We start from the raw sequence: 27,157 nt of genomic DNA, 5'->3' as shown, positions 1-27,157 counted from the left end.
GGGCCTGACTTTACACTGTTGACAGTATTTTTTGAGTAAATTTAACTAGCTAAGTAGACAGATGCTCGAACTGACCAAATGTCAAACAGCCCTAAAACGCTTTGTTCAAGGCCAATTGGCTAGTGTGTTTGTTGTTTTAGTCATTTCTGAGGGTGTAATGTATATGCCTGTCAATCAAACTTTCGGGCCTAAACAGGCTTCTCAAAAACGATTGGAGTTCGGGCTCAAATTTTAGGCCCGTTTACAACTCTCCATCACACAGAAATTTCAAGAGCAAATTTTACAACATCCACGAGATATAGTCATACTGCAGGACCCACAATCCCCGCGGTAATACAAAGGCGGCTCTCTTCGAGGGTAGCGTCGATATGTGGTAGGGCAATCCAAACAAGTGGAACCAGGATAACGACCCGCGCGCTTTTATTACACAGTGTCACCATGGCAACGTGTCCGCAGCAGAAACAAAAAGTAAGTGAAGAATGTGAAAAAAAGAAAACGGTGCAGCCAACGATGCAAAAAAAACTGCAATACTTGGTTTGTTATATGAACTGGTCCAGGCAGGTAATAAACATCCTACTGCTTTTCTGTTTGGGAAGTTTAAGATTTTAATTGAGTTTATGAGTCAAGTAAACTTGGAAGACCAGTATCGCCGCTAAAATAGATAAATATATATCATAAAATTGAATAAAACTCATCACATACGGCGAGTGTAAGAAAATCCTCGTACTCCAACTGTAAAACTCAGTTTAAAACAGATGCAATGCACCAAGTGCCACCACCAGAAAAGCACCCAGCACTGGAAAGCGTAAAATAGGCCTATATGACGTCATAAGCAGGCGGCAAACACAGTCGGAAGGAAAACAGAAAACGCAAAACTCAGGTATTGCGGGAAAAGCACTTTGATTAGGCGAACGCAAGGACAGTGAAGGGGAAAATAAAATAAATAGGAATTATCATCTGTATTGCAGAAAAGGACGCATAATGACGTCACAAACATTGTACGTTCTATTTCCGATTCGTGTCTCACAAAAATGCGTCTGTGAATAAAGTTTTAATTGCTAAAAGTCAATTAACAGCTCGGCTTCAAATATTGTGGCATATTGGCAAAGAAAAATGAAACTCCGAAAGTCTTGTTGAACGCTACTTTTTCGTCAAGAGAGGTCACCAAGCGCGCGATCAAGGGATCGTTCGAAGGCGTCGTCATGACTAGTGTCGCTCTCGTAATTTGTTGCGGCTGCTTCTTGCAGTTTCATCAGCATGTTCAGCAGAGGATCCCCCGACTGAGTGGGTGGGGCAGTGGGCGTGGCGCCATCTGGATCCCGTGCTACGTCTTCGGCTCGAATCGGAATCAGATCACAAGGAGCAGACCAGGGCCAACTGCAAGTGTAAGTTTCAAAATGTTTAAAATTTGAAGTGGCCATAGGGTTTTCACATCTATGTTAAAAGGGCATGAAAATATCTTTAAAGTTGTAAAAAATGCTGTCGTAAGTGCTGACCTATCGAACCAAGGCCAGCTTCAAAGACAAGTTCAAAACTGTTTAGATTCAAGCATACTGCATTTGTGTTTTTATACCTGGATAAATAGGGCTTAAAAATTAGTTACGTCATTTAGTTAAAAATCATTAGTTAAAAAAACTTGTCTAGAGTGCTGACCTGTCCTTGATCCGCATTAGGGGATCCACCCATTCTTTGGTTGGTTTTCGGCCCTGTTTCACAGCGGAAATTACGTAAGGGACGATGCTGAAGTTCCACAAGTCGCGAAACCACGCGAGGGAGCTAGAGGCCTCCATGGGACACGATGTGAACATTCTTGGACCTAAAGGTCGCAAAAAAATACAGGTTGTTGACAATGCACATGAAAAACCTATATCATTGGGATTATTTTATTACGAACCTAAGGTGACGTCAGCGGAATTGTTAGCCTCGATGCAGACGTTGACCTGCTTCCAACACTGAGGAAGCCATTCCACTAATCGCACTATGATGTCATCAGCTGTTTTGTTGTGCCTTTCCTCCCACAAGTGCAGGGATTTTCTGCAACCAAGGAAACATTTTACCATTGCCCATCATGTGGGATTTTTGCTTAGTATTTTGTTTACACATACCTTAAAGACCGCGCAAGAAACTCGCTGACTGGAGGGACGTGGTTTGAACACAAGATCCAACGGAATTCTTGATGGAGTTCGAGATCAGATGCACCCTGGTTTTGTTGCACAACTCCTAAACAAGATCATGAAAGTATTAAATTCGTGTTCATTTGATAACTATATGGTAGGTACAAGTAAGCAGTGATAAAATACAAACAAAAACACATGTGTTATTATTATTGTCGTATGATTTGCACGTATCAAAAAGCACAGTAGAGTAGTTATTCAGAGGCGTGTACACACATGGCGCAGCGTTGTTTAGGTACTGGGGTGGACTCGATCCTAGTATTTTAAGTCACAAAACAAACGATAAGGCCCTTCAGTGTTAATTACACACAAACCAAGCTAACCGACACAACCAGATTGAGAAATTTTTAAGATATTTTTTGCTTGATGGAAGAACATACATATTTAATATAGGCCAGGAGTGTGAAGTGCTTGCACGTCAGATTGTTCCTAAACAAAGTCTACTTACCTATCAGGTATGGGAGCTGCGAATGAGCTGCTGCTGTGAGCAGGGGATGGAAAGCTTCATTCAGGGACGGAGAACGCTGAAGATCATCAAGCACCAGCACAACGGGAATTTCTCTTCCGCAGCTCTCCGGTTTCGAACAATCCTCGGACAGACGATGTAAGTAGTCCCTAATGTCCTGTCACGTGATGAAAAATATTCTTGAAGTCACGTGACTGGTAGACTAGTTTAATCAGTACCAGAGTTTTTGGTCTTTTTTGGTCTTTTTTGTTTTTTTGGTCAAATCGCGAACATGAAATGCTGAGCGCAGATAAAAACACTTGCAGTTTTTACTTGCGATCATGTTGGAATTCACTGTTTAGATTTTTTTAGCCTGTGTCTTGCTATATGGGAATGCTTGGGACACCGGCTTGATTGGGTATTACGCCTTCAATCGGCCTAGGTTACTATGATTTATGGATGAGTATAGGGCTGATACCAGTATAAATATATTCATCTTAGCTGATATTAAAATTCACTTACGCTTTCGCTGCGGTGTTTTAGATCGAGGTGTACGATCGAGTCTTTTCCAACTCTCTTTGGGACTTTCCTGACAATATGCTCAGCCAATCTAAGAAGAAATCGAACCATTAATTTTACAGGAACACTCGTATGCGTGTTGTGCTGTGTATGTAACCAACCTTTTAGCCAGGGTTGATTTTCCAGTCCCGGTTGGCCCACTTAACATTACTCGGCCGTGTTCTAGCACCAAGCGGCAGTAACGATCTATTGTCTCGCGGTCGACCAAAAGTTCCAGAGACATCATTTCGATTGAGTAACATTCTAAATGGAAAAACATATTTGGTACTACAGAACGAATATAGCTTACATGGTGGAGATACAAAGCTATGTTTTAGAAGTGGGATTTACTCGTAGGTTTAAAAATATCAGTTTCTACATAAAGAAGATGTCGCCCTTTATAGGGGCGTGTATTTTTATGAACATTAATACATGCTTTGTGGCTGTGGGCATGGTGTTTGTCAAACATATTAACGTTTACAAAAGTACGTACCAGCTACATCCAGTGAGATGCTGTCCACACTTCCGACAATATAACCACACGGCAGCAGCTCGGGAGTCTCCGCTCCAATGTCACGTGACACCTCGCCAACAGTGTATGACGTTACAATGCCTGAGTCCAGACCCAGACGGTTCGCGGGGTCGATTTTGCAGCAGTATTCCTGTAAAGCGAAAGATGAGGGTCAAATTTACGTCAAAAGGATGACGTCATTACGTGGATTTTATAACTTACCACAAAAACTTGTCGGACTTTATTGTCCAGCTGACGCCAAGTGATCGCCCGCGTGACGTAACAAACGCCAATGACGTCACAGAAAGGAACGTTACCATCGTCATCGTGCATCACGTGATAGGGGTAGTTAAGCGTGACGGTGAGTCGAATTCCCGAAGTGTCCCGGTTTAAACTGAAGTCCGAAGCTACAAAACAGATAGAATAGTTAGGGTGATTTCTACTGTTTCTCCTTTTACATTAATCAGTTTGATCCTCAAACAAGTTTCTATAAATTCTTTAAATCAGTGTAAATTAACCTTTTCATGCTCGTTACCCCTGAGAAAATTGTAATAATCTTATTTCCAGCCCCCAAAAAACGAAAACTATGACGTCACAGAAAGATGACGTCAAAGACTAAACAATATACTAATAATCTAACTATCCATCGAAAGTGCCGAGGTAATTGAGAACCTCAGTTATAGTACCACTACTCTACACTACCACTACAAATAATCCATCACAAATTTACCCGACAAATTTGCGTAACTTCTTCTAGCATCTTGGCAAATAGAATCGAGCGAAAGGGTCGACGATCCCATTCGACTCAATCGCTCGTTTTCCGTTCTCAGCGATTCCATCTCCGACTGCAAACAACAACAAACGATGACGTCACGATATTATGACGCAAGCCTAGTGACGTCATAAGACACTACGTACCCTCATACGTTGCATGGCATCTTGCATTTGATGCAGTTGGTGTTGGGAGGTTAAAGCTTCCAAGCGGATGTCAGTCAACTTTCTTTCTTTGTTTAGAAGTTCCTCGCGGAGTTTGGTGACTACATCGGACTCTCTAGTTTGTGATAAACGCATTGTTAGATGAAACTGCATTAAAATGAAGTACCAGACAGTCATTGGGACACTATACACGGATCTGTTCATAAGTTTAATGAAAAATATAACGGCCTGTGACTAATGATGACATGAACATTTAACGTTTGAAACATTTGAATAATATAACATGTCGCTTTTGACTTCGATTTCGGCCGTAAAACTAGTCACAAAAACAGTCTTTGCTTAGCACTTAAAAAGGCTTATATTAGCCGAAAGATCTAATATTGGAACAAGAAATCATACCCAGTGGTTTCGACAAGATTGATTTCGGCTTCTTCGAGTTCAGCTGAAAGATTAGGTCTCGATTTTCGCTTAAAGGCAGTTTTAAGGGATTCCTTAAGCTGTGAAAAAAAACAGGGAATGAGAATTAAAGTGTCGAAACATCATTTTTTTACCACAGACAAAGCAATTATTGTAGCTATATTACCTTTTCGCCAGTTCCTTTAGCCTTGCAGCATGAAAACAGTAAAACCATTTACAAAACAAAAAATATATATGAATAGCACTTAATATAAGAGACAACTCATAAAAGGATGGGTTCAGAAATTTTAAATAAAAGCCTTACAAGAAAAAGCCAAACATAATATGCTGACATAGTATGACAGTTTTTTATACTTTGCATGTAAAGCATTACAAATCCTCACCCAGTGTTTTTTCTTCTTGCTTTTTCCATCCTCTGTGCTTCCTATACTGGACACACTTGTCTTTGAACTAATACTGGACAGTGAACCACACGATGGTTTCTTCCTCAGGCGCGATGAAGTGGTGCTGGACCAATCACCTGTTAATAAGATCAGTTTCAATAACACATAGCATTTTCGATCATCGCACAGGGCTAGGCTTTTCGGTTCGGCCCGGGCCTAATTTGCACAATTAGGGCCCTATTTCGCACTCGGGCCTATTTTAGTGGAAATTTCAAAAACTTTCAAACCTTTTAAACCGCCTTTAACAAAATTGGGTCCCATTTTAGTCCTTCTTACAAGTGGTACTAAAAGACTGTGGAAGAATTAAGTTTGGTATTGTACCCAATTTAGAAACCACTTTAGACAAAAAAACATTTAAAGTGGAAAACAAACAAACAAAAAGCCCAATATCATCTAAGATAAGGGTTCTAAACCAGAAGAGACCAAATTCCTTTGGAATGCGGGAATGCTAAATGTTCGGGTTAAAAAAATCATTATTTTTCAAGAAAATGAAAAAAGGTTTTGAGTACAGACAAGAATATAAACGACTCAAGTATAGCTGGACAAGATGTCTGAATCAGTCATAGATATAGTTCCATGTGGTTTGAAAGCTTGAATTCAGCTGATTAACAAATTAACAAACAAGCGGCTAACCGTCTGGTGATTGACTGTGCTTGAGTGATTCGATAGTAGATCTCAGTTCCTGAAGCTCGGAGTCTTTCTGTTCAGCCGAGACCGAGAGCTCCCTCAAGCGACAGTTCATGCTCGACAAGCTTTCTTCAAACGCACTGACAACTTTCGCCTGTTAACAAAATTGAAACGGTAAAATCTCAACTTTTCCGTATTTTTTTGTTTTGTTGCAAATTTGCATACAGTTTTCGGTAAATTTTTTATCTGGAAAACAATATGTTTTTTTTTTTCTTTCTAAAAATCTGAATATTTTATCGGTACAATTTTTATCTGACTATAAATACATTTTTTTATTTTTTCAATGTGCATTTTTTTGTGTTTATCGTGTCTTGTTCTTCGGTTGTATGGCTAATAGACAAAACGGCTTACTATTTTACTGTGGTTATGGGTTTAGGTAATGTTTGTTGTGCAAAAATGAAAACTTACACTCGAATTGAGCTGATTTTGAATGTTTCGTTCTTCACCACTGGATCCGAGATTTGTAGATTGCTGCAAAAAAACACAAAAAAATATAAAAATGCTGAAATGTAACCTTCAAAAATTTGATATTAGTCCACTTACCACGCTGTACAAAGACGGAGTCGAGGACATAAGCGAATTGGAACGTTTGCTCTTCTCGTGAAAAAGACTTTGAGTTGACTGTGTCACTTCTTTAGTGGACCGATTCTACAGAATAGATAAAATAGTTTTAAAGTGGCCACCAAACGTCATACTTATGACAACTTTGCGGAAATACACGTGGTGGTAATGAATAGTATCAAGTGCTCATTGCAATTTTTTTCAACTAAGCTTAATTGTGCCAAATTTATCAAATATTTGGTAAAAGTAGCTGCTGAAAATCTTCCAGGGCGCCTTTTGGGCTTAAAATATAGATCTACTAAGATCTATTTTAAGTGAAAAAATTTGATCAATAATTTTTTCTCACCACGTTGGGACTGGAGGCTGCAATGGTGTTGGTGTTGTGCAAAGTTGGAAGTGGCCAGTCGCTTACATCTCCTCTGTAAAACATTGGCGTATGAAGTTTAGTTTTTCATTTTGAATTCCGTTCTTTCATTGTTTATCATGTTATTGATATTTTTGTATATTTGATTAGATCGTCCCGTTGTTAGCTAGAGAGATTTTATGTAAAAAATTGCGAAAAGTGGTTCGAAAATCAATCAATTACTCTTAATCTTTTTTCTAACTTGCATTTGCAGTTAACATTATATCTCGCAATTATGGTGAAACAAAACACTTGTCTGTAAAAGAGCACAGATAAAGTGTAGTAAATTATAGGCACGTTCCCATGAGTCAAGTAAAATTTTATTTGGCGAAGTGAATCCGGCCCGCCGGCTATGGGAAGCCAAATCCTGCTGGTTTGAAATGTTAGAAATGATAGGTGATTGATTCTTGAACACGCAGTACCTGTATGAAAGTCGATTTCCTTCCACGAAGAGACCACCAGGGTCGGTTATGGAAGCCGTTTCATCCAAGTACAACGACGGGGTGGTGAGAATGTCCATGCTCTGAAAATTTCGAGAAGAAAACTTGTAAGTGTGTTTATCTAAAAACTAACACCAGAATATCACCAACAAGTATTAGCACTAACACTTCAATATCAAAATTTCGCCCCGGATGAGAAAATAAATTGTGACAGGCACATGTAACAACGTACAAGTGGCATGGTAAAAGTAGGTCAATTTATGATGGTCCGATAAGAGGGCGTTTATATAACAACAAATTTACATCAACATTTGCCATGCAGATTAGAGGCTACAATTTGACTAGAAACCGTGGGAACAATAATATTATCTGTAAAATAGCAGCAAGTTCAGCAAAAGGTAAATCAGGAATCTGTTTATTTGCCCTGCTTGTTCTGAACTTACCATAAAGGTCGTCCCTTGCGGTGTGGTGGCCGTCTTTTTGGGCGATTCGGTTTTTGCGGTCGTTGATCGACGTGGGAGACTGAGATACGACAAAGGAGACGAGCTAAGCTGAGACGGAGTAGAATCTAAAGGAAAGCAACAAAATAAAATCACAAAAGGTAACTTTTGAAAACTTTGTTACTTACGTTTTTGTCGACCTAAACTATTATAATGGCTTCTTTCCAGTTTATTAGGGGATGGCGAGGTACCTAAAAAAAATTTGTTACAAAACCAAACCAATACATTATTTCAAATCTCAAACCTCAAACTTACTTGATGTCGTCACGAACGATGACGTGGTAGGTGGTGACGTCACATGAGGATTATTGAGCACCACGGATTTAGTTGAGGTTGGAGAGGTTGGAACGTCCTTTAAAAAAACGATAAAATTGAAGAGTACAGTACAATTTTTAAAATATTTTTGATGGTTACCTGTGGCGGCTGTTTGGACTTTGTGTTAAGACTTAGTAGCTTCTGCAAAGATGGAGACCGTTTGAATGTCGAAAGGTTGTTATTCGTAGATAAATCGGCGATTGACGAAGTCTGCACATATACAATGCAACTTAAGCAACTTATTCGGTACTTCATACTTGTCAATCAAGAAACGGATTGGCTTTAAACGCAAATTTTCATTACTGTCAAATCTTCAAAAATACCTTAAGCCTGCGTTAAGTGCACATTGGGGTAAAAAAAGTTAATAAAACACTACATTAGACAGCCATATAGAATATGACTTTTCAAAACAAAGACTGACACTGGGAAGATTTGAATCTTAACAAAGGTAATTCGATTTTGCATTGCTCCAATTGGACCACATAAGAAGCTAGAAAGAGTATGAACACTTAATCGCAGGAATTGATCGTCTAAAATGTACAGGTGTCAAGGGGATATGGCGTGAGATAATTCTCTGGCAACAATCCGGTGGATTGCGGTATGGGAAAAGATTTTTTGCAGTCAAGTGGGACTTACCCTATCCTCTTGCAGTCTGCTCTTGGTCGGTCGTGGCAGGCTTCTGTACGCGAGGGTACCTCTTTGAGCTGTAAGCGTATATAAATGTGAAAAATAAATGTTTAGTCACATCTTGATTTGAGCAAATAAGGTATCTCAGCTGCAGTAAAACAAGTAATTGCTTAAATTCAAAAACACTTTGCATAAAAGAACTTGCACACTTTTAAAGGTTAAATTCAAGTTTAATTCCGTTACATAGGTGTAACAAATACATTGTTAATGGTATAGATCGTTGCAACTAGCGTACGTTTCTTGCTGCGACAAATAGTTGCTCAACAAAAGCTTGGTATGCGATGGACAATATTCAGTTTAAAACTATCTTTTTAAATTTGACCTAAAATTCAAATTTACTTCCATATTTTACCTCCAATGTTTTGCAGAGGACTGGATGCGTTAGTGGGACTCTGCGACAAAGTGTTGGAAGCCAATCTGCTCCCCACTACACTAGAACCAGGAATTTTCATCCCAGCTTTGCCAGAAGGGGGTTTTCCCGTGCCCTTTTTCTTTGCAAAGATCAAGCCCTTGGAAGAGCGATCGATGGCCTGTAGAATAACGAATGAATTATTTGTGGCTTTTTTAAGACGAATGTGACTAAATAATTTACAAAATGATGATTTGTTTATTTCAATGTGACTTCGCACCATAAAAAACATAACATTTTCATTCTCAGACCTTTTATAAATAATTGTAATGCCAGAAACGACCACCACAAACTTTTCGATTAGCAAATGCAAAAAGATGTAAAATGGGTTGAAAAGATGATTTAGATACGTTTATTTGAGTAAACTGAAAGTTGAACAAATTTCTTGTAATTTACCATGGTAGAAGTTGCAGACGCCAATGACAATTTAGTCAAATCTTCTTGCTTTCCAACACTTGGTTTGCGGAATGGAGAATTGTTACAAGACGACAACTCGTCCGTGCTTACGTCAGCAATGCAGTCGCTGATGTCACAGCTGCTAACGCTGCTTGCGTCATCAAAACTAAAAACAAAAATTGCGGAGTCATAAAAGTGCTTTTTAATGATGTTATCAGACATGTTTCACATTGCAAATGACATAATGTAACAAACAAGCTGCATTAGACTATAAGACTGCATCAGGTAAAAAATGTATTAAAATACAGCTGTACTTAATATACGTCACAAGCTCATTACACCGCAAAGGCGATGTGGGAATTGTTCAATAAAACATTTTCAAACTTGATTTTAATAGTGAAAGTTGTAAAACAAGCCATAAAACTTTTCGTAAATTTCCCTTGACGGGAAAGTTATACATTGACGAAAGGGCATTAGGGATAAGCTTAAAACAAGGGCAGTCGGTATTTCCGAAAGTTTAAATACCAAGGGATTACGAACAACAGAGCTCACTAATCCCGTTTCTGCTGAAATCCTGCTTAACTTTTGCTGGACTATTTCCTTTCTGGTTGCTGAATGTCGAGCACAGCATTTGATATACAACCATGTTGTTTTAACCCCCCGTAACAAATGCAACGAAATTTCCTACTTACATTGCGCGGCACACTTTTGTTCACCCACTTTTTTTTCAATTATTAAATAAATCCAAAAACTGTGCGCCAGTATTCGCAAAATTGTGAGAAACCGTTGAACTTCGCTTATATCTTTGGAAATACAATGTCCCAGCAACGGTTCAAGTCTTTCAATCCCAGGCACCAAACAAGCTCGTCAACCGACCAATAAATGACAATGAGACATTTGTTATTTTACGACAAGTTGGACGTCAATAGCGACGCCGGACATAAAAGTCACGTGATGAGACACAAAAAAGCGGATGAGCATGTTATGCTTCGGTAATTTGTCATGTTAAATTTGTTGGTAAGATTGAATTAGGAACACGACAAAAAATTAGTAATCCGAAATACATTTATATTTGATTAGATAAGTTAATTTTATATGCTGCCTTTAAAAACTAGCCGACCAGTAACAAAGCTACACAAAAAACGGCCTCATTATAACTAAATAAACTTCTGAAAAAAAATGCAAAAGTGTTGCAATATAAATGCCTCAAACATTACAATGGCTTCCTATGCACGATATTTCCACGTAGTATTAATATTTCCAAGTTGTCAGAATGACAGAAAACAACTTGTCATTGACTGAACTAATTTGTACGACTGTAAGTGCCTCTATAATAACAGCAGCAGAATGAAAATAAATATTTTGTTTTTTGTTATAATACCTAATTTGTAGTGTAACAAATTATTTTAACAGAACGTCTTACGATGATCAAATATTGCTAAACAATGACTCAATCTAATCTCTTACACTGTTACATGTAATTGCTATTGTAAACTTTTGTTGAACAATAACAGCTAGCGCCTCAGTAACTCTTTGTATTCAAGTAGACTTGTGCTTGCCCTTGCCGCAATTCTTTTCACACCTTTTCATTATACAAGCGCAAGTTTGCTGCCTTCTTTAACGCAAGCAACTAACACCGAATCCACGAAGTTCGCGCCTTTGGTCACGCGAGCGCACAGTGCGAAAACTAGCAGGAAAAAAGAATACATTGCCCAGTGCCGATTGATTGTTACGTCACACCGAGGGGGCGCGTCACAATCGAGGCGGATTAGTGATCACGTGATCGATAAGCAATAACCCCTTCGCAGCTGAGTTTTGCGTGAACAAAGTAGTAACGCAAACAAAGGAAAACAATGGCGTGGTATAGAGATTGGGATGTAATCATGAACTGGCAGATTTCCGATATTATACAGCTGGGTTGGGGTTTGTTATGGCAATCTATTTATACTGCTAACTAAGCAGAACAGTCGGTAATAATCAGTTTAAAGTTGCTAGTCAATAACTTGTCATTTATGCTACAAAAACGTTTGTAGTGCGGCTATGCAATTGTGCTTTTGACGATTTTTTTGCAGTTTGATGACCGATTTTACTCAAAATTGATACGTGATTTAGCACAATTAACGAAGCATATTTTTTTCGCCAAGAACGTTTTGCTGCAAAAGGTGTATGAATGCGGACGGAAAAGTGTTTATAGTGCTGGTATGTAATTGTGGTTGACACCGGTTTGCACACAGGTGGCCATTATTTACAACACATACCACAACCCGTAGTTGCACGAAAAGTCAAACGTATCACGCTTGCAGTTAAATGGACGATTTTTTCACACATACACCTTCAATGAATCTGACCCTTTAGCACAGTAGTGGAGGAGTTAGGAAATGGATCGCTAGGTCCAATTAGCTGTGCTTTGGTGATCCCACACCCTTTGCACAACGGCTTCTATTATTCAAAATCTGCTTTCATAGTGCTTGCTTATTCTATTTCATGCGTCGGTGCATTCAAATTAACCAGCCCCTTGATACGTGGACAATCAATAACAAATCTAGGTCAGGTATTAATACTAAAATAGCAAAACAAAGTCTTTTCTGTGTGACGTATGTGTCAGTTTCACCAACCATACCAGAGACTGCAAAAATCGCCTGACCCCCAAATTGCACAGGGTTTTACAATTTAGGCTTCTATGTGTAAGAGTTTTGGTTGGACCAGCAACAAAGGACTGTCTAAAAGACTTTTTAAGGTGGTAAAAATACAATCAACAGCACAATAAACAAAGAAATCAACAATCATACAACAGAGCTGCCCAAAATTAACAAACTTAGGTTTCAGGCAAATCTAACCTATAAGATATGTGTAAATACGTGTGGTCGGCAATACAACTAAAACAAAGCTTCCCATTAACTAATTTCACTAACACCAGTCCACAATGCTAAGCCCATACCCATTAAATAAACCCAAATCAATCAGTCTAATGCAGCAATTTGCCAAACAGGTTTTGCGTAATAAGCCGTTACTTTTAACAGCGTACGACATCGTGTTACAATTTTTTCTAATTTCGCTTACCCTTTTGGTTCGTCGTCAGGGGAACAGATTGCGTCACCCTCGCTCACGTAACCGGCAGTGACGTCATGCCACGCTCGGCGCGTTGGATATCTGGCGGAACGAGTTCGCTGCAGCGAAGAAAATCGGCCTGAGAATGTGAAAAAGCTAAATTAGCTAAAAATTAACATTTAACAGTGCAATAAGAAAGCTTTAAGAACGTTAAGTGTTTACAAAAATTCTATCAATTATATATGAAACCTTTCTCAAAAACTTTCCAGTAGCTTCAAGTGAATGTTTTAACGCTTGTAATAAACTGTTTTTGCTTTACGTTCAACGCCCTGTGTCTGGAATACTTAGGTAAAACGCTTGATACTTCGGCAGACCAATTGTATTGCTTGTGCGATAAAATATCGTCAATATGGGAGGCATAATCACCATCTTCAACCCAGTTTCAAAGAGTGTTCGTTCACTACTTAATAAATACACGCATGAAGTATGGTACTGATGGTCGGATTTTTTATTACTAAATACACAAATCGTTTTCTCACCAGGAACAAAACGGTATTCGGAATCATGGCCCAGCGTCTCCCCGGCGTGAAGTTTGGGTGTGCTTGAACCAGATAGCGTGTGCGTTTGTCGCGAGGAAAGTAAATTATGATGTGACCGGCAGAGGGCAGTAGCGCATGAAAGTGGTGGAGGAATGTCAGGGATCTTGGAAGCTAGTTCCTCGTAATCTAAAGAAAAAGATTTTTATACATGACACCAGTTTTAATTTTCATTATTATAATTATTAATTTAACAGAAGTCAGGCGATACTCCAAAGACTGGACGTTTTCCTTTCGCAAGAAATCAATTTTGAAACAAAAGAGACAAAACGCTAAAGATTCGGGGAAAAATCGAAAAAAAGCAGTGGAAATCAAAACCTATTAATTGAACGCAGATACACAAAATTGGACGTATTAGCATTAAGTTAACTTTGTAAAAGTTTGCTTGAAACTAAACCAACATAGAAGTAACTGTGTAAGAAACCCACCACCATCCAATTGTGCAGATATTCTCCGTTCAAAGGCCCCACCCTTCTTGTGACGTAACTGCGTGTTACGTAGGGTCGACATCGTTTCCTCAAGGTTGTGTCTGACAATGAAACATGTGTTGTAAGTATCAAGTTAAATAGCAATCAATAATCCATAATTGAAAAAAGTACCTCAAATCAGAGATTCCTTTCACTGCTTTCTCGCGCGCCTCGGCCGGTGACGTAGCAGGAACGATGACGCTGTTCTGTGACGTATCATTTGAGACGGCCTACAGTTTTAGGCAAAGTTAAGCAAGTTTTAGGGTATGTCTTATGGACTTGAGATTACGAAATAATCACATAAAAAGATGTGTCAATTCCCATGAATAAAATATGTTGCTTCAAAGAGCAGTTTACTATGCAGAATTACAACTTTACAAAAAAATACCCTTTTCTTAGTCACATTAGATCGAATGAGAGTACTGACAATTTTTCAACTACTTAACAATATAACCTCTCACCCCTCGATCTTCGGTTGGAATTTGTTTCTCCGGTTTGACTTCGTTGCTTTTATTAGAATTTGTCGTGTGTCGGATAAAGGGAGCGACGGTTGCGGTTTTGTGAGCTTTGCTGATTGTGCGAGGAGATGCCAGGCTAATACTTACTGGTTCGTGATCAACTGAAATTAAAACGAGCCTGCTTTTAAATTTTCTGTCTATTTTTACAATATACATTGCAGTGTAGGGATACATAGCTATACAGTATATTATGAGACCACTTTTAAGTGATAATTACACATTATAGCTGGCTTTGGACCAATGGTGTTCAAAGTTGTTTAAAGTTGATTACCTGGTGTCTTTGATAAGTCGAACTAAACCGTCAACAAGTTCTTTATTTGCCAGGGGCGTTTTGAAATCAACAAAACTGGTAAGGGAGGGCAAAAAACTTTGAGAAACACTTCTTTAGACAGTCAGTATAAGTTCACGATTTAGATTTTGCGTTCGTTCTAATCCTAACATTTCTATACTTTGTGGAAATGTGACAATTTCGGAAAAGTTATCGTGTTCACAACTACCTGCACAATTATGAGAAGGAATAGGTCCGATATAGAGGTAAAAACTTAAGTTGGCAAAACAATATACAGATAAAGTTGATGAACAGGTGATAAGTAAAACACTAGCGCCCGTTGGTAAGTGCGCAGGCAATAAACCAAATGTAACAAAAACAAGAAAGTTACTTGGATTATTTTCCGAGTGATTATCAAACGTCGTGGAAGCATTTGATGACGTTTCGATGACGTTTGCCATATCTGCCCGTGGAGGAGGTGGTGGTTTATCTGCAAAAGAAATATATTTCGATGTAAAACACAATGCACAAACTTGTAGATTTCTTGCACCCTGTGAAATGTATTTGATTACTGAGTGTCTTACCTTTGGTGTCGTCATCCTTGGGAGAGATAATAGGAATCGGGGATGAAATCTCTAAAGCAGGCGAGTTACGTGCATCAGCCTGTAACAAAAACAACACGTTCTTGATATTAATGCCCTTGACAGCACTAGTAATTTATAAACGAAGGCGTTTTTGTCAGAAAAGCAGTTAACGCTGAACCAGTATCCTCTGTGGTTTATGCCCAGTGTCGTTAGATGGCTACACTAACCAGTATGGTCTATGTCTTGTCATCAGCTGCACTGATGAGACCTTATAGGTTAAAACAGTGTGCACTGTCTGCAACTTACGTATCATTTATTGGCTTGATGGTTTTATGTTGTTTACCTTGTTTCCGAAAGCTTTTCCAATTGATGATTTTACGATTTTAAGTCCTGATGGTGATTTGATTCCTGTTTTGTTTCCACTTGTCTGTTTCTTTTTTGCGTCTGTCTCTGTTGGCCCATTCTACAAAGACAACAAATAGTTACATAAGACATACAGGTCAGAGTTGTAAGTCGGGTCGAGCTTTTCGGGTCGGGTTCAGGCTTTAGTTTTTGTATCAAATGGGTTAAATTAGGGCCTGACTTCACGTTCTGTGTCCGTAATGTGAAGTACCGAGATAAGTAGCGAGTTGCTGGACTTAACCAAATGTCCAACAGCTCTGAAATGTCTTGTTTAAGCCATTGTCTACTATTGTCCTTTATGTATGTCTTCTTTATTTATAGGCGTGGCAATCAAATTTTTGGGCCTAAACGGGCATCTCCAGCAAAACGATTCGGGCCAGGCTTCGGGCTTTAATTTTCGGGTTCGGGCCCAAATTTTAGACCTGCTTACAACTCTGACACAGGTAGATTCTAGGAATTTTCTCACACAAGTTGCACCATTTCAAGTTAAGTTCAAACACTATTTACTTCAGCTATTGAGTCACACCTCTTTGTCAAAGAGAAACCGGTAAACCTAAACACAAAAAAACGCAAATTGAACTCTGTACCGTGTTCAACGTTCGCGGTCTGCTTTTTGCCGTGGTCATTGTTCTTGAAGTTGGCGGGCATGACTCAGCTCTTTTCTTCGCCGACGACGTGACGTTGGTAATTTTTTTATCCGCAGGTGACGTGGAACGCGGAGCTGTTGTCGACGTAGTAGAAGCTGATGACGTAGTGCCGAGCTTACGTAATCGACTGATGACGGATTTGGATCCAGTTTCCGGTTTCTTTAAATTTGTGGAGCGTTGCTGTGCAGACGGGGTTTGCAGTTTGGCACGTGACTGTGATGACGTCACAGCATTGCCTTTTCCTGACGTCACTCCGTTGGGTTGTTCACAACCGTTAGATTTCACCGAGAGTGACGGGCGAGCACTTTTTGATGAAGTCACTGAGCGGTTTTCGCCAAACGTTCTGACAGAATGACCAGGACGAATGCCGTTGCTGCTTTTTGACGTCACGTGATTCTCCGAAGTTGGCTTCGATGACGTCGATTTTGCTGGTGCTCGTCCAGCATCGGTTCGAGTCCGCGTAGATGTCGGTGTCTTGGATAGCGTCTTTTTCTCCAAAGTCCCAGCGCTGGATGCAGGACGACGCTGCATCTGGGTTGGACTGCTCATGCGAGGCTTCTGCAATAACAAAGAGGTATAAAATAGAGTAATTCAGATAAAAAAGGAAAAAAAACAACTTCATACCTGCAGAGAATTAGTATGCGACTTTGGCGGGACCAGTCTAGTGGTGGCAGTGTGCTTGGTGCTCATCGACTTGCTACGCCACCCAGCGGCATCTTGTGAGTCATCTTGAACACTAGGTGTCGCTTCTGTCGCCGCTAAACAAACAAAACTGTTCTTTAAAGGCACCAAAGTACTGTAATATCAGGTGACATAGAAAAACACTTACGGGGATTAATCCTGTTTCTGTCGTTAGCGTTGAAACTTTTGCTTTTTCTTGTTACTGTGACGTTTGTTGGAGGACGAAGCGCCCGTCGCTGGCCAGATCTGTTCGATAACGATAAAGCTTAGTGATACCAAAACCTAAGTTTTCCTGCATATCACAAGGTTTTTCAGGATTAACGGCCGCCATGTTTAAACTCAATCGACTTAGTTTAAGAAAATGATGCAACAATGTAAACAAGCTCACACTCAACTACTATATTGTACTTCAGCATGCAATTACATTCTTATTATTAAACAACAAGTCTAATAATTACACAACAAGAAATGAGGCAACGATGGAATATTCAAACTGTTAGTGGAAAATTACTTTCATAAAAGGTATTTACGCCCGTTGTATTAACCAGTAAATTTCGACCGGTGATCCATGGAGCAAATTGCGGAACACCTGATCTTTCACGGAGCACTAGTGTTCCTTGGAACACCGGTTGAAAATCACTGCCCTAACCACACACTTACTTGCAAGTGTCGGCCATCTTGAAATCTTTGCCCTTCTGCTTGAAACGCGAGAGATGAAAGAACAAGGCAAGCACACACTTTACCTCGGCCCTGTACAAACCTGCCGAGGCCAAACAGCAATGAACGAGGTTAAGAGATTTACTCTGGGACCGTTACCACGGCAACCACGCCGACTCACCCTGTGCACTGACGTCATTCAAAACCACGTGATTCGCTTCGAGAACTTTGAGGCATCGGTCGATATTGTGTAGCTGAAATAAAAATAGGCAGTTACTTATTATGCAGTGGTTTGTGATAAGTTGCGTTGATTAAAGTATGAGTTCTAGATCTGCTTATACGTCACACTTTTGTGAGATTTATTGTAAAAAGAATTTTCCAAAAGGGTACGTTTCAGCATAAATATATTATACTTTTGTCACTTTAAAATGTAAAAAGCTGTGCCTTTTCCCCGAATATCAGAATGTTGTACCGACGATGCGATGCAAAAAAAATTCGAACTACAGTCGAGATCAGTGGTTCCCAACCAGGGAGGAATTCCTCCCTAGGGAGGAATTTTATGAGTTTAGGGGAGGAATTTCATAAAAAAAAACAGTAAAAAACATTACATCGGAAATCTTGCAGAATATTTTTGAAAATACATTATTATGTCCATTATATTTTGGACCCGGTTGTAAAAGATTCTGAAATGGACGTCCCTAATTATAAGGTCTATTGTAAAATGCTACAATTTTTTGTGTTATATCTGTTTTCGTCTTATGGGGAGGAATGAATAGTTCGAAAATGGGCAAAGGGAGGAATGTAACAAAAAAGGTTGGGAACCACTGGTCTAGATGATATCCATGCCAACGCAATATAGTTCCACAACGATAGAACCTTGGAAAAGAACACGCAAATATATTCTCACCTTCTCTTTGGCTGTAGTTGGTTTGGGGTGTATTCTTTCTACGTGTTGTCCACCTGCGAAGCAACGTAAAAAATAATGATTTTTATAATAGGGCTAATGTACTGTAATGTAAATGTCCAATGAAGTGCGAGGAACCCTACACATTTTCGTATTTACATCATAGTGTTGAACAACTGTTCTAATATGAGTAATAAAGTGTCTACGTTTTATTCTACGTCTTAAGCAAACTTTTTTATCAAAAAAGTTTTAATATTGTTTTTTTCATAAAATTAGAAAGTTTACCACTATGCTCCAGTTTGCATCCATAACAGTTATGTAACAAAACTTACAAACAAATTGCACAATATCAGCAAGCAAGACGCCGTCGCTTATATCCTTCGGTAAATCTTGGATTACCCTCTTTACTCCTGTCTTTTCTAAATGATGGTTTGCCCAGTCGGTGTATATCTGCACAAAAAAACAAAGACTGATAAACCTATAGCCTTGAACTACTGCTTTGCCATAAACAAGTGCACAATAGTTCAGAGCAAACTTGAAAAAAACCCATAAACACTTCCTAAAATGCTGAGAACGGAATTAAATGCATTATTTCTAGGCCATAAATGTCAAAGTCCTTATTCGAAAAGGAAGCCGTTAAATCCCATAAGTAACGCCCACTCTGCGCTATTATACTCATAAACGACACAGTCCTCATAAACGACTCAGTCAACTGCAATGTCATGCCATAAGCGTAGGGCACAATAATAAAAAAGTCCAAAGCCTATCAAACATGACTGCAACACACAACACAGGCCAGGACTTCAAAGCACACTACAGGTGGCATATAGCCTGTGTTCTAATCTCGGCGGTAAACTACTATATCGTAGACGGCCAGGGCGTTGTTTTTCGCATTTGTCCGCCGGAAAACCGCAGACACCACATCAGGGCGGACGCTAAAACTTAAAAGGGATCAAGTTACCTGAGATACGCTTGACTGCGTACACCGGTAGCAGCGAAAGCGTGTGATTGACAAGTCACGTGCTTCGATGTTTTGTGTGTTTACTTTTCAACACATTAAAAAGGTCAAAATTTCTTGTTTTTCTTACAGTTAAAAATCTTACAAAGACAAAGGCAAATAAAAGACTAAGCAATAGTTTCGATTACATAATCTAAACATGCACACAGCGCACGAGCACACAAAGTGCTTGTTACCCTGCCTAAAAATATTCAGCAACAGTTGCAGTACCACCCACACCAATGAAAAGCTTAGGCGAAGAAACACACGACCAAGGGCAAGAATATAACCCGGACTTCTAAACTCCACAGTAAGATTGGCATATTCAGGGCCTAAGCAAATACATACTGTAGGCGATGCGGTCAATGCCACGCGGAATATGGAAAGTTAAATAAAGCTTAGGGGAGGTAGTGTAGAAAATCAATCGTGTACTCGACCCGCCAAGTAGTACAACGCTTCCGTTAATCAAGGTTTAAAACAGTCCAAGCCCGTCAAGTCAATATAAATCCAATTTGGCACCGCTGCAAGCAAATCGATGGCAATAGGCTGGTTGTTGTCAAATTTTCCCCTTCGACACCACTGTGACGTAATAGATACTTACCGTGCGTTGAACTTCGCGTGACTTTTTTGACGTCATCGTTGAAGCATTTTTCCTATTCATGGCTACGACACGTTATTCGTAAACGTTTATTTAAAGCCTCATTTTTGAACAAAAGCAGTGCTACTAAGGTATAATATAGATAGTTGTATCTAAAAAAACACGTTAAACGTTCAGATTTCAGTAAAAAGAGAAGTTTTTGACGTCATCACCTCGAGGTTGAATTATAATTGAACGCACCGCTAGTTATTTCGTGTAACCGCGATATGCTTGAAGGCGCGGACCTTCCATAATATCAAAGCACACTTTGAAACCGTAATCTCACAATTACATTACTCATTCTAGCAAATCTAACTGTATCGTATGATAACTGAAATGCTAAATATTCTGCTATATTTGCGTTTTCGTTTAAAGTTTTAAAATTCTCTTTTCTGCACCACACAACTTATTAGTCTTCGCAGTTATAAACGCATTACCACTACAGTTAACTCCTGATAGCTAAATACTGTATTAGCACACTCTCTCGAATAGAAAAACATTTCCATTAGGGCACTGTCTGCAATAAGTGATGTAACTGGCTTTCAAACGACTTCAATTGGCTTTTAAACAAGAGTGCCTTTCATGGGGCATATCTGGCTGGCGACCCAGTCATATGTTGCAACATAGGATCGATATTAGAAGTGCTTATTTATGGAGCTATGCGGAATCAGACGTCGTCAGGCAAATGTAAACAGATACGGATGTGGGCGACGTGTTCTGTTGCCTGATTGGTGGAATATTTTTGTCGAAGCATAGTACCACCGCCACGCTGTTGAACGGCAAGCAGACCTACAAAAGCTTTAAAGGGTAGTCAATAGTGGTTAATAAAAATCTATGTTGAATTAGATCTGACCCTTTTTGATTTTTGGGATGTAAAAAAACGTCTAAAATCCTTTTTTTTTTTGATTTTTAAATGGGAATGTATAACACTGTATACATCTATAGTTACTTAACCGATATTTAAAAATAATATATAGATGCCAAGAAATGTCCCCATACCTTTGTTAACTATTTATACAGTAGTAAACCTGATTGGAATAGCTTAATGGATTGCATAACGTTTAAAAACAGTAGTATATGTAATTGCAATATCTGAATGGATTGCAAGTAATCCATCAATCGAATACTGCGTTAGATTACCCTGATTGATTCTACATTAACAATCGATGTCCATTCGATGATTGATGGCGAGGTAAACGGATCGTTACTAAGACTAATGTAAACTGCTAGGCTACTTAATGCATTTCTTCTCAAACCCTAGCCAAGCGTAATTGGGTATTGCCTTACTAACGACAATGCGAATATGTAAGGGCACTATTGCCATATTGCATACTCACTTAATTTGGCTGTCCCACCAGCTTTTAACTGTTTGTGCAACAAAGACTTATGTTAGTGTAATATAAGTAAAAAAAATATGACTCAGATAAAAAAATATGACTGGTCAGAATAACAGAATCAACTAAAAAGTCTAACATTTTGTTCTAAACTACAAGCATCACTTTCTATCTAACAAGGTTTAGTTGCACAAGCCCTGAAGATAAAACAAACTGCTACCTACGACCGCAACTACGCAGCCTTTGAGATCGACAACCTGTTGGTAACAAATTAACTAGTTGACGGATGAGTAGCAGCCTGCACAAGTTTAAACAAACACTGTGCGGTTGAACCCAACAGATCAATGCTACAACCCTAACTCGCTTTCAAAACAGAGAAGGCTAATAACTGAACAGTACCAGATGGAGGGATAATAATTGACGCTGGGTCGTCATCGATCGTTTGTGACGTCACAATCCGGCGAAACGGTAGCTTTGTTTTAAGATAACGCGCACAAGAAATAATTGGGGGGAGCGTTTTGCCGAGACGGGAAGTCAAAGGTGCAGAAGGAGAGGTATTACGCGTCATAATACTTTGCAAGATTGCATTGTTGCGTCACACACCTGACCGCAAGGCGATGAAATATTTATGCCGACATCTGCACGTCACATGACCCGAGTACTAGATGCTGATTGGACGATGGGTATTGAGAAATAAGGCTGGCAAGGTATTTATAACCTTGGTATTTCCTGATTTAGTTTCGATTTAAAGCAATATTTGTGATGCCCACGTACTGGGAAGAGCTTATGCCACGCTCGCAAATACTGATACTAGTGTTTAGTTCTCTTTTACCCATTTTAACTGCTCCAAAAACCTCTTGAAATTTCACTAAAACGCCATGTAAACAAAGCGTTTCATTTTTCGTCTGCTAAAGATAAATAAGCACTTAAACATACAAAAAATCATGAGCCATGTTTTCTTATTCTGTAATGCGCTTTTATACAATAAACTGTCTATTTGAAACAATGCTTAAATACAACTCAGCTTATGGGGCTCTACGCGTTTAACGAGCTAAATGATTTCTGCATTCCCGTTCAGCAGTCGATTTAGCGGTCACGCACCATTAAACAACATGAAATTTGACCACTGGTGACCCCAATCTCCGCTTTGTTAACGTTGGATGGACGCTGGGCGGATTTACGAGTCGCAGTTAAGTGGAGACGTTGAATGGTGAATTATTTACGGCGGGAAAGAGAAGCCGCATGTCGGGCATTAGCATATTATGAGTGGAAAGTCCAAAACAAAAGGGAATAGAAGAAATTTCGGTAAAACAAAATGAAGTACAGATTTACATGTGTATAAGTATGTGTGACTTGGCCATCTGAACTAGGCAACAGTTTTTAACGCAACATTTGCATATGGGCCTTGCCGCGGTAACATCGCTTAAGCATCTGCAACTTTTGGTTAATTTATGTCCATAAATCAGACATTTGCTCTTCCACAAACAGTACACCAAAACACCTAGCAAACCAAGACAACACACAGTCCTCTACTGTTCATAAGCGTCTACTCTGTTCAATAAATGGATGCAAAGATTTGCCTGGCATTCATAGGCACACTTCTAATCAAACTTCAACGTTGACATTTTTGTCACATACTCAGTATATGTCGTCATTGCACTTGGCAAATTTGAAATAAAAGCTTAATTTCTTTAATGTTAAGTACCATGTCATTATTAAGTGCGACCTAGTCAAAAGCAGACATTTATCTGATATCACACTTACTTACAACATAATACTATGCTTACAGACGACAAGGCCTTTTGATCTTTTAACTGTCACTATGGTTACAGTTACACGTAACGCATGGTTGCATAAAACCACACTCAACTCGAAGAAAATGTAGCATCTTAACAACCAGAAAAAATCTGAAATATTTTTCTTTGCATACTGGACTTTAACACTCATTTGAGATCAAACAGCCATTTTTCCTTTACAATTAGCTTACCTTGATCATAGCGATGTTGTTGTTTTGAAAAATCCACAACATTTCAGGTTCCCAGCTCGGTCTTGGGCATTTTATCGGTTTGCTCAACCGACTGTTGCAGCTAGCAACTTACAGAAGCATCTCAGTAGGGTCATTATCACGCGTTTTCAACACACGTGCTATTAACTACCGCTTATCACCGCAAGTTAGACAACCAGTGTCACGCTGGTATGTCAAGTAGTATGGCAACGAATACATAACCTTAATTGGAAAGAGCTTAATAAATTAGTGTCAAATTCAACTTTTCATCACCTATTTTGTGTTATGTGCTGCCAGGTTTATAAACTAATGCTGACTCTCTGTAAATTTGTAAAACTCTCTGGATTTGATGTAAAATTTATGAATATTTTATTAAAACTGTCTACCCCTATGTCAATAATACTGTAAAAATCTTGCATAACTCCGATTCAATAATACTGATGTATAGCAAGGCGTGCCAAGCTACACACCCATGGGGATGTTAACATTACTAATCTGCTGTTTAAACCGACTCGAGTCAGCCGGAATTAAGTAAATCAGGGTGACGCCAGATTGGGATCAGCATCGTGCGACCAGATTAGAAGTTCAAGTGGTCGAGTGATGTCACAGCTCCTGCCTGGAATTCCACTCGGCGACTACATAAACTCCCAAAGAATTCCTAAGCTCAGACAAAATCAACTGTTACAAAAAACATCCGAAGTTTTGAGCACGCGTGCTTGGGATACTGCAAGGAGTAAATCGGGACCCATTACACCTTATAAGGCGCTGTGGCTAGGTGGAAAGAACAAGGTTTTTGGTAAAGCCAAAATTGGAGTTCATTATGGCGTTGGCTTTGCCCGTCGTACGTCATCACACAGCGGTAGATAAGCCACACCATTTGTCTGCTCTGTGCCTGGTTAAAACGGGCATTAAGCCCAATTCTGGGGAGGTATGTTGAGTTGCTAAAGCCAAATCGCATTAGCGGAAAGTGAAACAAACCAAAAACTAAGACTGTGGTGAAGAAAAAGTATAAGGTTCCGTTTTTGCCTTCGCCCTTTTCGGTTCCTTATTAGTGCCGAAATTTGGGAACTTCTAAATGTATAACAAAGTTCGTTCCCCAAAGGAAATTAATATTTGATCTAGTCTAGCAGATACACAGATAACGTAGCTGCCTGAGGATATCAAAACTAGAAGATACTAGACTATGAAAACTACCCACTTTCCTATTTCCAAGTGCGTAGTATGATCTTTATCTGTCAAAATTAAAGGTCTGTCTACATAAAAAGCAAGTGCTCATCCAAGCTAAATTGCTTACATCCGATCTCTGCCATAACTTTCACCGATCTCCCACGGTTAAAAAATATGCGTGGGCTCGAAAAATTGCACTGGGCACTCGAACGCAGACTCAATGATCACAAGAGTTATGAATAGCGACGGGGTCCCGATTTGCTGCCAAACAAAACATGCGTGCGGTACACCCACCCACCGAACGACCGACCGCGTCACGCGTATATACCGTGTATTTTTGTGGCGGCCGAGACGACAGAGTGGGTGTTGGCCCCCGCGCTGAAGAAGGCCCCAGAGACATCAAAGGGTGACGGTTATTTCAGGCGCGGGTTGGGTAAATACCAAAGAAGTGGAATTTTCGAATTTTCTCACGAGGCCGTCGAGTTTGACCTTATCTTGTCCGATGAAGGTTAATCAAGGTAGCTTAGTATTGCTAATCAAATATACAGCGGAACGTACTAAAACAGCACAGTATAGGTTACTTGTCTAAACTGAAAATTCGTTTCAAACAGGAATCTGAAATATGCTACAAAACAGCATCCCGCGCTTCTGATCATGCTGGAATGCTTTACATTTTGTGAGCAGCAGGGAAACTACACCGCCAGTAAAGAGGCCGCACAATGGCAACGAAAACACTTTCACCCTATCTGTACTAAACAAGCACATAACTTCGATGCCCGCTATGATAAGATACATACAAAACACTGCCATTGCGGGACATAGAAATTACACTGTTCACAAGATCAGTCATTTCTCCGCAAAAACTGAACCCTTAATATCGACAAGTCAGTTGTTAAAACGGTGAAATTTTTCGCAATGACTAGTCGAGCCTGAACTATTTTACAAGGGGTTGGGCACGGTGTTGGCATGTTCCGGGCATGTTGCGTTCCAATATTTGAAAACAACATCGAGGAAAGCAACATTGCGCGAATTCCAACAACGTTTTTGAGAGTAGTAAAAAATTTTTCGTGTTACGTTGCCTGTGGAGATGGTAAACCAACACAGTCGAAAAAACTACATTCAATCCAAGTAAAAAGTTTTCAATGTTCGTGTACAGCGTCGTAGACCGCTACAAAACCATTTAATTTACAAATCTACCATATAGGTCTTTCATGAGAACAGCAATTGACGTGAAACCAATGGGTTCACCATTTGCCATATCGGTAGTACCTCAATTTTTTTGGCATACAGTCAAACTTTGATACTATGCCACCCTTTGGGACCGAGAGAAAGTGGCATAGTATCGAGGGTGGCATAATACCGAGGGTCGGTTGTAAAAATAGCCTTGTGACGTGACAATGTACTGTAGTGCCACGTTGTGTTGTATGATTGTAATTTATTACAGTATATAGTATAAGGTACAGTATGCAGTATAATTTATTACAAAAAACGGATAGATCGTGCATAGAACAAACAAGATCTGTTAGTTTTGTCGTGACACAAGCACGGAACAGCGTTTACATAACTCGCTGCAAAGCCGTGAAACCTCTTAACATGACCACGTTTGTTTACTCAACGATTTGTTTTTCATTTTTTCTCTGTTTTATCATGAGCTCAAACCGAAAATTGTCAGAAGGCCCAACTTTTAATCCGCAACCAGACCGTTAATACAGTAATGCTGTCCTCTCATGTGTCATAGTATCAAGGGTAGGGGGTGGCATAGTAAATATATTTTCTATTGAATTTAGTTGGTGACGATCAAAAGTGGTATAGTAGCGAGGGTGGCATAATATCAAGGTGGCATAGTATCGAAGTTTGACTGTATATCGGTAACTTAATAACTTGGAAACATTCTTTACGAATCAGATCATTGCTTCTGATTAGTTGGCAGACGTGATAAAAGCGAAATTATAAACGGTTCATTTGAAGTTAAATTTCCCCCAAAGTGTATCATGATAATGCGTCGAAATCTCATTAAAGTGCAGTAAACGACCTAGGGACTTGAAACAATAGTACTGGATTTAAAGTGAATCAGAATGTGACAAGACAATATTCAGTGATTCGACTACTTTCATTTCACTGAAAAGCAATGATTGCGTGCGAAGTATATGTCAGTGTCTGACCTATATAACGTCCTACTCTATAGGGACCTGGTATTGGACATTAATGTTGAGAGGACAGGGTTTAAGGTAAAACCTCGCGAAAAGCGCCAACAAAGAGATTGTTTATTTGCATATTTGCTAAACAAACCTTGAGGTAGCGCAGAGCGTTACGCTCGACTAATACAGGTCTATAACAATACCCACATGATTGACAGGAAGGGT

The 27,157-nt window shown here is 39.4% G+C and overlaps 1 protein-coding gene across 4 annotated transcripts; it reads right to left on the bottom strand.

Moving 5' to 3' along the window:
- Positions 1–403: 403 nt before the first annotated feature.
- On the bottom strand, positions 404–23,831 carry LOC145239652 (uncharacterized). Of its 4 annotated transcripts, none has more exons than XM_080103021.1 (42): positions 23,610–23,831; positions 18,987–19,104; positions 18,658–18,710; positions 17,932–18,004; positions 17,754–17,853; positions 17,242–17,339; positions 17,037–17,170; positions 16,353–16,970; positions 15,707–15,826; positions 15,364–15,442; positions 15,171–15,269; positions 14,455–14,612; positions 14,126–14,223; positions 13,955–14,055; positions 13,470–13,655; positions 12,943–13,069; positions 9,883–10,048; positions 9,430–9,607; positions 9,027–9,094; positions 8,490–8,600; positions 8,331–8,427; positions 8,204–8,266; positions 8,019–8,143; positions 7,558–7,658; positions 7,079–7,151; positions 6,715–6,819; positions 6,580–6,642; positions 6,118–6,265; positions 5,425–5,561; positions 5,208–5,228; positions 5,024–5,121; positions 4,607–4,739; positions 4,419–4,533; positions 3,911–4,095; positions 3,671–3,839; positions 3,300–3,441; positions 3,142–3,229; positions 2,623–2,797; positions 2,106–2,220; positions 1,895–2,034; positions 1,654–1,816; positions 404–1,377 (listed from the first exon to the last, which is right to left on the bottom strand). In XM_080103021.1, exons 1-42 carry the CDS (start codon positions 23,649–23,651, stop codon positions 1,152–1,154), a joined length of 5,409 nt encoding a protein of 1,802 aa, XP_079959147.1. In that variant the 5' UTR covers positions 23,652–23,831; the 3' UTR covers positions 404–1,151. The 4 variants fall into 4 exon arrangements, with proteins under 4 accessions (XP_079959147.1, XP_079959146.1, XP_079959149.1 ...); XM_080103020.1 differs by lacking the exon at positions 23,610–23,831 and adding an exon at positions 20,253–20,389; XM_080103023.1 differs by lacking the exon at positions 5,208–5,228 and having other exon boundaries at positions 23,610–23,830.
- Between the last annotated feature and the right edge of the window lie 3,326 nt (positions 23,832–27,157).

The sequence above is a fragment of the Phallusia mammillata genome, chromosome 7 (genome assembly GCF_965637545.1).
Source record: "Phallusia mammillata chromosome 7, kaPhaMamm4.hap1.1, whole genome shotgun sequence".
Classification (NCBI taxonomy): domain Eukaryota; kingdom Metazoa; phylum Chordata; class Ascidiacea; order Phlebobranchia; family Ascidiidae; genus Phallusia; species Phallusia mammillata.
Note: the sequence above shows the minus strand (reverse complement) of the source record. Positions and strands in the feature narration are given on the sequence as shown.

Bases quoted from the DNA above. Each gene is read 5' to 3' on its own strand.
- LOC145239652 (XM_080103020.1), bottom strand. From the start codon at position 20,312: ATGAATAGGAAAAATGCTTCAACGATGACGTCAAAAAAGTCACGCGAA. The intron at 5,562-6,117 runs GTTAGCCGCTTG...TCTTATTAACAG, and splicing joins GCACAGTCAATCACCAGACG to GTGATTGGTCCAGCACCACT. The intron at 3,230-3,299 runs GTTGGTTACATA...ATTTCTTCTTAG, and splicing joins AAATCAACCCTGGCTAAAAG to ATTGGCTGAGCATATTGTCA.